Source organism: Echinops telfairi, unplaced genomic scaffold, assembly GCF_000313985.2.
Source record: "Echinops telfairi isolate 266 unplaced genomic scaffold, ASM31398v2 ScPeMD7_70;HRSCAF=299, whole genome shotgun sequence".
NCBI lineage: Eukaryota > Metazoa > Chordata > Mammalia > Afrosoricida > Tenrecidae > Echinops > Echinops telfairi.
The window spans coordinates 32,714,261-32,723,435 of record NW_022103968.1 but is presented as its reverse complement, the minus strand read 5'-3'; the positions used below and the strand labels follow the sequence as shown (position 1 = coordinate 32,723,435).

Sequence of the window (9,175 nt, the reverse complement as noted above, 5' to 3'; positions counted from 1 at the left end):
CCGCCGCCGCTCTTCTCCCCGGGAGGGTCTGCCCGGTGTCAGGTCTCCCCGTTCCTCCGGCCCACGGGGGGCGCGAACCCAGGACACGGGATGCGCGAGCAGGCACCCCGCTCCGCGCCCAGCAGCGCGCGCGCTCGTTCGGAAAACCAGCCCGCCGCCCCGGAGCGGCCCCTCGGGCCTTTCAGGTGGCGGCGGGGAACCGGTAGGGATCGGGCTGGCTTGCGGACGCGTCCGGGAGGATGCACGGCCCCGGGGGCCCGAGGTCACACCCCTCCGGCGGGGGCCCGGGGACCGTGGTGGCGGGAGTTGGCAGTGACCGCGCTGGGGTGTGTCTTCCAGACTGAGACTGCCGCGTCTGGCTCGGCGCGCCGCCCGGGCCCATGGAGCTGGAGAGGCAGTGGTGGCGAGGACAGCTGGCCGCCGACATTCACCAAGCGCTTCGCTACAAGGTAACCCCGACGCCTGACCTTCGGGCTGAGCGCCTTGTGCCACTTCCTGTGAATTCCGGCAGCCGGGGGAGCCCGATCAGGTCCTTCACCCACCGGCTAGCGGGCCAGGACAAGCGCGTTTGCTTCTTTGCTTAAGGTCAATTAACTTCGTGGTTCTTTTCCCAGGGTGGATCCGAAGAACCTGCAACTACCGCGGAGGTGGGTGGTGGGGTGTGGTCGTTGGCGGAGGGAGGGCGAGGCGGACCTTTCGGATGTCCCCAGGTAGAACAGGGACTTGTATTTGAAAAGGTGATACAGGATGTTGTGCTTTGTTTTGTGTTGGTTTTGTTTTTAATTGGGTAGAGCAGCCTTCCTTTATGTATGGCTGTAATTGCATGCAGCTAAGTCGTATTCATACAAAATAATGTTCCCAGCCCTCCCACTCACTTGCTATATGAGTCTTAGGATAAGTTACTTAATTTTCTATTTCGTAATCTGTGAAACGGGAACTAATGATAATGATAGAACAGGCCATATGGGGGTGATTGTGAAGATTAAATGTGTTAGTATTTACATGTAAAGTTCTTCGAACGGTTCCAGGTATATAGAAAGCACTAAGAAAGTTTAGCTCATTCTTCCTTGCCCCTCTCCCCCCTAAAACTTGGGGCTGTTCCAGGAAGACTTTAAGGTGGAAGATGCATTAGCTTCAGTGTTTGCTAATATCCATTCTTTAGAAATGAATTGGCTACTGGAATGTTAGGAATAGAATTGAAGGCTCTCCAGCGAATACTTGGTCAATTTTTGCAGGTGTCAACTTTTAATTTGAAATGTTCTTTTCTAAGTATTAGCTCGTTATCCCCTAGTAGGTGGTAAAATCTACAACTTTATTAACCGAAAATCAAAAGTCTGGTGGAATGTTGCCTGTGTGTAACAATTTTTGATGGGTGAGCTCTGCTGTCTCTGATAGCCAAAAGCAAGACCAGATCCAAAATGATCTCCAGCTTGATTCTACTTGAACCCTGGATATATAACCCTGTAACTCACTGTTACTGAATTGATGCCGACTCACAGTGAGCTTATAGAGTAGGGTAGAACTGCCCCTGGGGGTTTCCAAGAAAGTAACTCTTTAAGGGTGTAGAAAGCCTCCTCTTTCACCAGAGAAGCATCTGGTGGTTTCAAACTGCCAACCATGCAGTTAGCAGCCCAATGAGTAACCACTACACTCACGAGAGCTCCTATGAACCCTGCAGAGAAAGGGCTATTAAGATGAGAAGGAGGCAACACAGCTGATTCCTTTTATAGAGTGCTGATTCTTTACAAGGATGCTGCCTTTTGGAGATCCTGGGATGATAATGAATTTGTATCTTGAGATTCTGACCAGGTAAAGTAAAACCAAAATCTGACTTAAAAAGGTGACCCTTTTCTAATGCTTGAGAATTTCTGAGTGCCACTTATTTATTCTGGCATTCTGTCTCTTGAACACATCTCAGCCCCTCAGAGATTGGACCACCTAAAAAGTCAACTGGATTGGCTCACTGGAAAGTTAGCACTAGAATTGCAGGCTCTCCACCTTGAAAACTGTCCAGAGAATCCTTGGTATATTTTTGCAGGTGCCATCTTTTAATTTGAAATGTTCTTTTCTAAGTAGTAGCTCTTTATCTCCGGTAGGTGGTAAAATGAACTATTTGATGTTAATGATACATATTTTTAATTGACCTGAAATGTAAAAGATTTTTCTCAATGATGTCATGGGTTTTTTTATTCTTAAATTTTCTGTGTATTTTAATTTTAATCCTGAGTGGTTTTCTGAGTCAGTTTTGCCAGTTGAGCTTGGAGAAGCATGTTTGGTTTTCCCTCAGATTTGTCGAACGAATGCATATATATCTTTGTCTCTGTAGAAGTCAATGAATAAGACACAGCCCGACACTCTCGTTGGTTATAAATGATCAAAGGGCATGAGAGTACAGGGTCTGAAGGAGTGCCATCGAAAATGATCCTGGGCCACCTGTAGGGTGTTGCCTGTTTCATCTTTAGGTGTTGTGCAAACCATGCTTCTGAAACAATTGGACACAGTAGCCACACAGCCTGTGCAACTGGAGAGACCCCCCATTGTCTCAGTACACCAAAGTCACGGAAAGTTAAGATGGACCTGCCTCATGTGAGAAACATGGTGATTCTAGGCTCTTACCTAGGTGGTTTAGTTGGATAGTCATGTGCTTTTATTTATTTAGTCGGCGTATTTGAGTGCCTACTGTGTCCAACGTCCTGTGCTAGGTTTTAGAGCAGTAGCAGTGAGTGAGACAGACACGACTCAGAGCATATGAATGTAGGTCTTCCTTTGGGCAGCTGCCAGCTGGATCCTGTAGAAGGTGCTCTGTGTCTGGACCCTATGTTTATGGGGAAGTAATGGGTGGGACCCTGCATTGTATCTACTAGGGAAGTGTAAAACTTACAATGAATAGAAATCTTCAGTCCCAAATGCCAACTATATTGTTTTTATCAAATACAGTTATTAGACCAAACAAACCTACAAAAGTATGTAGTTGTCCCCTTTGACCATGATCTCCATCTCTCTCCTCTCATCATTTTGCAGGATTTTGTAGAATATTTTGGGGAGTCTTTATGACAGATGAGAATAATTCTATTCTTCCGTAGTTTTATTCCCATCCTGACTGTTGTTAACTCATTCCAGGGGGAGATGAGCACTTGAGAAGAGAGAGAGATGACTTTTAGGCCCTGCTGTGCTTTGGGCCTTAAGTCCTGAGAAGCAGAGAGGAAAACGAGTTTTCAGTTCTAGGGATCAGGAATAGACAGAAGAAAGCAGTAAATTGTGTAAAGCATTGGGCATTTTCTCCTGCTCTTACAGCCTTAGACCTTGACAATGAGAATTAATTCTGGAAGTTAAGGGGTAAGATTGACAAGCACTTGAACCTTTTCTGCAGAGCAATGAGGTCATACAGATACCACTTAAGCACTGGGTACTCTTGTTAAAAAAATCTACTGATGGCCCTTACGGTTCCTACTCTTGTTTTTGCATGGCTTTATTTAATAGAAGACATTTTCAAATTAGGTCCACTAGTGAATTTCAAAGGCACCTTTGGTAGCACTATGAGCTAGGCATTGGGCCGTTACCAGTGAAGTCTGCAGTTCAAACCTATCAGCTGCTCCGTTGGAGAAAGACGAAACTGGCTGTTTCTGTAAAGATTGACAGGCTTGGTCATCTTCTATAGGGTTGCTGTGAGTTGGAATCAGTGGATTTAATGTCTTTCAACTATATTTCTCAGTGAGCCGTTAGGGCTTTTAGGCGCCTCCTCCAGAAACCCTACTCTTTTTCCCTCCCAGCCCCTTAAACTGTGGGCTGGGTTAGATTTCCCCCTCAGAGTTTCTATCATACCTTGTAGCCTAATTATCTGTGTCTATTGGCTCACCTGCTACAAGGAGGATTCAGACCAGAAACTGGTTGTACAGCCTTTGTCTGTGGGATAGCACAGTGCTGCTGCAGGGGAGATTCTCGGTCACTGGCGTGATGGCTGTGAAGAAAAATAAAGTTTGAAGTTGCATGGCATCCACGCCATGTCTCAGGGCCACATAAAGTAAATTTTTACTAAGTCAGCATGTTTTCCATGTTTAGAGAAATTAATTTTCCCCCCTTATCTGTAAAATGCCTTCTAGTGTTTTGCCTCCAGTGAGATGCTGGCTCTTACGTTGGAGATCTTTTATTTCCTTCCTTGGTGCCCTCATTTCCATCATCAAGGAAGTAAACATCTGTCTTTAGTTCTCCCACTTACCTTTTTTGGCATCCATCAAGATGATTGTGTGTTAATTACTGAGACTTACATTAATAATGATTTTCGAACGTTAAACCGCCCTTCCCCCAAAAAAGAGGTTTTATGTTTTCACACAAAAGCTAAGATTTTAAATTATCTCTACTAAAATTATACCTCTAACAGGCGATGAGTAAACTTGTTCTATAAAACCAACCCTTGCCCTCCTGGGGTGTACAGCAATTGAGGCACGTTCTTCGGCTACCCCATTCAAGTGCATTGCTAGCATGTTGCCCAAAGCTTGTAGCTTTGTAGCTTGGTTTCCATGTAGACTAACAGGTGGCTCCCTCTTTCAGTGACGCCTCTTGGCTCTGAGGTTTGTGTCATGCTGATCTCATCTACCTCGTGCCTCTGGAGATTTTCTCAGAGTTGCCATTTTTTTTCTGTTCAGTTTTGAAAATGCTAATTGCAAACACTCTACAACTATACCCAGACTTACTTATTTTACTAGAAAAAAAAAACCTTGAGAAATTTTTAGATCAAATTAAGAGAATACGTGTACATTGTTGAATAAACAATTTAATTTTTAAAAAAACTTAGGCTAATGTGGCTCAAAAAACATGCATGGGGGGCTTGGAAGACAGGTATCTGAAAGGCTCAGGACAAAGGAGAGATCATAAAACTTCTGAAAAGATGTGATCAGAGGATGACAAATGGAGGAGCCCTGGTCTCCACCTTCCTTTCCCTAGTAAGTGTAGTGCAGTGTGCAGTATATCTGTTACCTTTTAACTAATAGCTTTGAACCTGCAGAGGTGTGTGAATACGATGTGTGTGGTTGGCGTTTTAGTAGGGACAGTTTTCTGCAAACACCTGGAAGGGACAACAACTGGCTTATTAAGAATCTTACTAGGAAGTATCCATCCAATCCAAGGAGCAAGAAGTGCCTGCACTGGCATTCTGAAGGGTATCCCAGGTAAGGTACTGCTGGTTTGGCTCTAGTGAATCCCACAAAATTTTGGTTCTCCTGTGCGTGTAGCAGGTTGACACTAAACTATAGTCTATTCAGTGTGCAATGGTGCCATGGCAAAGTTTGACACATTGTGAGCATGTCCAGAATGTGAGCGATGGCCACAACCTAAGTACCCGGCTGTAGGAGATACTGGCACCAATTGACTTACTCAACACAGCGCTACCACAGATTTTCAATCTGTGAAAATGCCAGAAAGCGAAATGCAATAAAACCGGGGGTTCCTGTGCTTGGTCTTGTCCGAGGTGGCAAAGGAGAAGAATTTGGTTTTCAATCGAATGCCATTGATTATCCTTTTGCTCAACTTTTAAATGTGTTCCTCAGCTTTGAAACACGATGGGCAAGTGTGTTTTAGGAGTGGGAAACACTGCAAAGCCAAGCCATTGCATTGTGGGGATGTTTTTACCACACATGAGGTCTGACGGAATTTTGTTCCTCCTGACCCAGGAGCTGAAGCTGCCCTCCTACAAGGGCCAGTCCCCTCAGCTAAGTCTCCGACGGTATCTTGCTGACCTGATTGCCATTGTGAGCAATCGCTTCACGCTCTGCCCTTCTGCGCGACATCTTGCTGTCTATCTGCTCGACCTGTTCATGGATCGCTATGACATCTCTATCCAGCAGCTGCACTTGGTAGCGCTTTCCTGTCTGCTGCTAGCAAGTAAGTAAGAATCGCTCGATGGGACTGGAAATGTACCGCTTGTAGTAGCATGAGGGTACGGAGCGCTCGCTGAGACCACTGGGAAACCCAGCACTGGTCACCGGCGTCAGCAGCTCACATCGAAGCCCTTCTCAGTTCTCTAGGCTTACGGTCCCCACACGTACTTGGCCTCCTGCACCCTCTTCAGGGAAAAAAGAAAATGTACTTGGCACTGCCGAGGCAATGAAAAAAGCTCGTACTGGCACCCTGAATCCGGGATAAAGTGCAGGTGTCTACTTTTGCAGCCACCTGGATCCTTCTAGTGCCTTGCCCCCCAGTGAAGGTTGTGGGGCAGGGCAGGAGTATCGCCCACTTTGGGAAACACTGCTCTACATTTCTTTGTTTGTTATTTAAGTTAAAAACTTCTCAAGGTAGCTTCTCCAGTTGAGAACCATTGTCTGAAAGTAGTAGGTACCAGCCAGGGACACTTTGGGGAAATGTTTGGAGAGAAGGTTTCGTTGTTAGAACTTGGGACACGCTACTGTCAATGCACAGGATAGCCTCACGATAGAGAATTATCTGATGACCCAAAATGTCAGTGGAGTTAATGGTTGAGAAACTCCATCTTAAAGCTACCGTAGATGTATTGTTAAAATACTTCCTGCTGCTTCCATAATGCGTTGACATAATGAACTGATAGTTCATGGGAAACTGCTGCTACACATGAGAAATCCTTTGCCTGTGAATTAGACACGACCAGGTAGATCTGATATCGTCATACTTGTTTTACATACAGACTATACTGTTGAATCTTTTGGTAACTTTTTCTTAACGTGCATGTAACTCATTTTATTGCTGATTGATATCTTCACTAAATGGAGGGGGTGAGAAAGGAATCGAGTTTTTCTTTCAATAATATGTAAAGATTGTATTTGAAATTGAATACATTGGATTTACGTTATCATTACATGTATAGTTTTTATATTATCATTACAATAGAAATTTAACCACCACTTGAAAGCACTATATAGGTAGTGTCTGCGTTCACCTCTAAGCCTCTACCTGAGGGTGTAGAATCCACTAAGGCCCATTCCCCCTGCACTCGGCCACCACGCTGCTTTCTCAAGCATCTGGGAATTGATTGCTAATACACCTAAAACCAAATGCAGGCTCCTGTGGGATCATTTCTTGCACTTACCTCTTCTCAGGTTTATTTTCATATTTTTCCTTTAATTTATGACTGCAACTACTAATTTCATCCTTTTGAATGTCTCATAAATTCTGCCAAATCCTTTGTGGAAACAAGCTGGGCAGCCCAGAGATGCCGTCACTGCCCGGGGGTTAACTGCAAAGTCCTGACGGGGGCACTGAGGACATTTCATCTGCACCTGGCCATCTGCTAGTCCCCAGGCCTTGAGCTGAATTCTAATCAAAATGTATCTCCCGGATATGTATTTTTTCCCTCTAATCTATGGTCTCCAAACATCTCTCCCATCCCAGAGGCTTGAGAAGTGATGATTATACATTTATATTAACCTTTAAACAAGGTTCCATTCTCATAAGTGATCATGTGTACAGCACTGTATGTATTTCTGCTTATGAAGCCCTTACCTTTAAATATCAATGGCAGCTCTCCATAGTCACATAATGCTTATCTCCTCACAGAGAAACTGAGCTCTGTGTCTCCTCCTAGCCGCTCCCTCTTTGGGGTGAGTGGCTTATTCTAGAAAAGTGAGTAGTTTCAGGTGACAAATCAGTGACACCTGCGATCAGTTGGGGAATGGGAGGCTCTAGGTAGTTTAGTCCATGGAGCACACTTGTGATTTCCAAGTGCTAATGCTTTTCCAACTGCCTAGTCAGGTAGGGAAATGCAGGAAGAAGGCCCTGCACGTCCGTCTGATAGGAGAGTGGTACGTAGGGTTAGTGCTGAGCTTTGGGGTTTGAACTTCTTACTGGGCAAGATGACTTTACTCAGGTTACTTCTCTAGAAAATGGACATAAAGAAACTTGACAAAGGTCTCATGAGGATCAAGTGAGGATAATAGGTAGAGAAGCACATAGTCAATTGAAATATGTTGGCAGTGTAATAATTCCTCTGAAACTGTTCGGTAACCATTAGTTCCTTTGCCTTAAGGTTCTGGCTCATTTTAGAATGGGCCTTGATTTGTCCTGGGAAATTTTCAAATTCCAGTTGTTGCACATGCACACTTCAGCTCTCCTGGGCTTCGAAGAACAGCATTGAGCTGTGGAGAACTTGGAAATGAAGCCTTGGGATAATTTACTCAAGGACTTGGATAACCAAGAAATGATCTTGGATCAACAGTAACACCCAAAGTGGGCTTAGAGGCCACGCTGGTCACACTTTGTGACAAGTGCTTGCTTCCCCTTGCCCAGCAATACTGTATTGGCAAAACAGGGGAGGTGGCCTACTGACTCATTGTTGATCTTATTTCTCAATTTTCAATGGGCTTAGAATCTTTTTTCTTTTTAAATATATTGCCTCTTCCTGTTCTTTACCCATTTTTATGAGGATTCTTAGTCTATATTAAGTAACTTTTTTTTTTTCCGCTAATAGCACAAAATTGCATTGGCAGAGCTCAAAGTAATATCTGATCCACGCTTTACTAAATGTACAGAACTTCTCTACCACTTCTCTGCCACTTATGACCAGCTTTGGAAGTAAGCTAGTTTCCATGGCTGAGCTGCACATTTTCTATAAGGGAAAAATGACTTGATGTTCGGCTTCGTAATTCTAATGCTTTATTTTCTGGGAAGCAGGCATGAATTTCCTGTCTCCTGGTTTCCTGTTGGAGGCCTTTATCAATATAATCACATGGCATCTGGTATTTCCTCTCAATTGAAGAAACTGATGTTTCTGATCTGTATGTTTGGAATTGAGAATAGGTAGGTTTAAAATATACATACACACAGCTTCCAGCTATGTGAATGCAGGCACTGTTCGATGCCATTACAAATTGTGAAATCCTTTAATGTATTTATATCACTAATACACGTTGAAAAAATTCCAAACACTTAACACTGAATTAAAATCCCAACAGTAGTTATCTACGTAGTACATACAGGGTGTTTTTTACTTTTCAAATGAAGACACAGTCTTTCACACTTACGATAGCCAAATGCTGTATAAATACAGAGGCCTACTGAGCGCTTAATGATGTAGAAGTCCATCTATTTTGGTAGTTGTTATCCTCATACAACCTGATGCCACACTGTGGTTTAGCTGTGCAGACTTAGGAATTCAGACAGGGGTGTGGGGTGTGGGGTGTGTGTGTGTGTGTGTGTGTGTGTGTGTGTGTGT

The 9,175-nt window shown here is 44.2% G+C and overlaps 1 protein-coding gene across 2 annotated transcripts in view; it reads left to right on the top strand.

Moving 5' to 3' along the window:
• Positions 1-380: 380 nt before the first annotated feature.
• The window catches only part of CCNJ (cyclin J), a 14,596-nt gene continuing 5,801 nt past the window's right edge, over positions 381-9,175 (top strand). The window contains exons 1-2 of one of the 2 annotated variants that reach the window (XM_004701039.2): positions 381-449; positions 5,667-5,877. In XM_004701039.2, the coding sequence (XP_004701096.1) occupies positions 381-449; positions 5,667-5,877 (280 nt within the window). Of the gene's footprint in view, positions 450-5,482; positions 5,878-9,175 lie in introns of those variants that run through there. The other variant, XM_045291569.1, reaches the window with a different exon arrangement.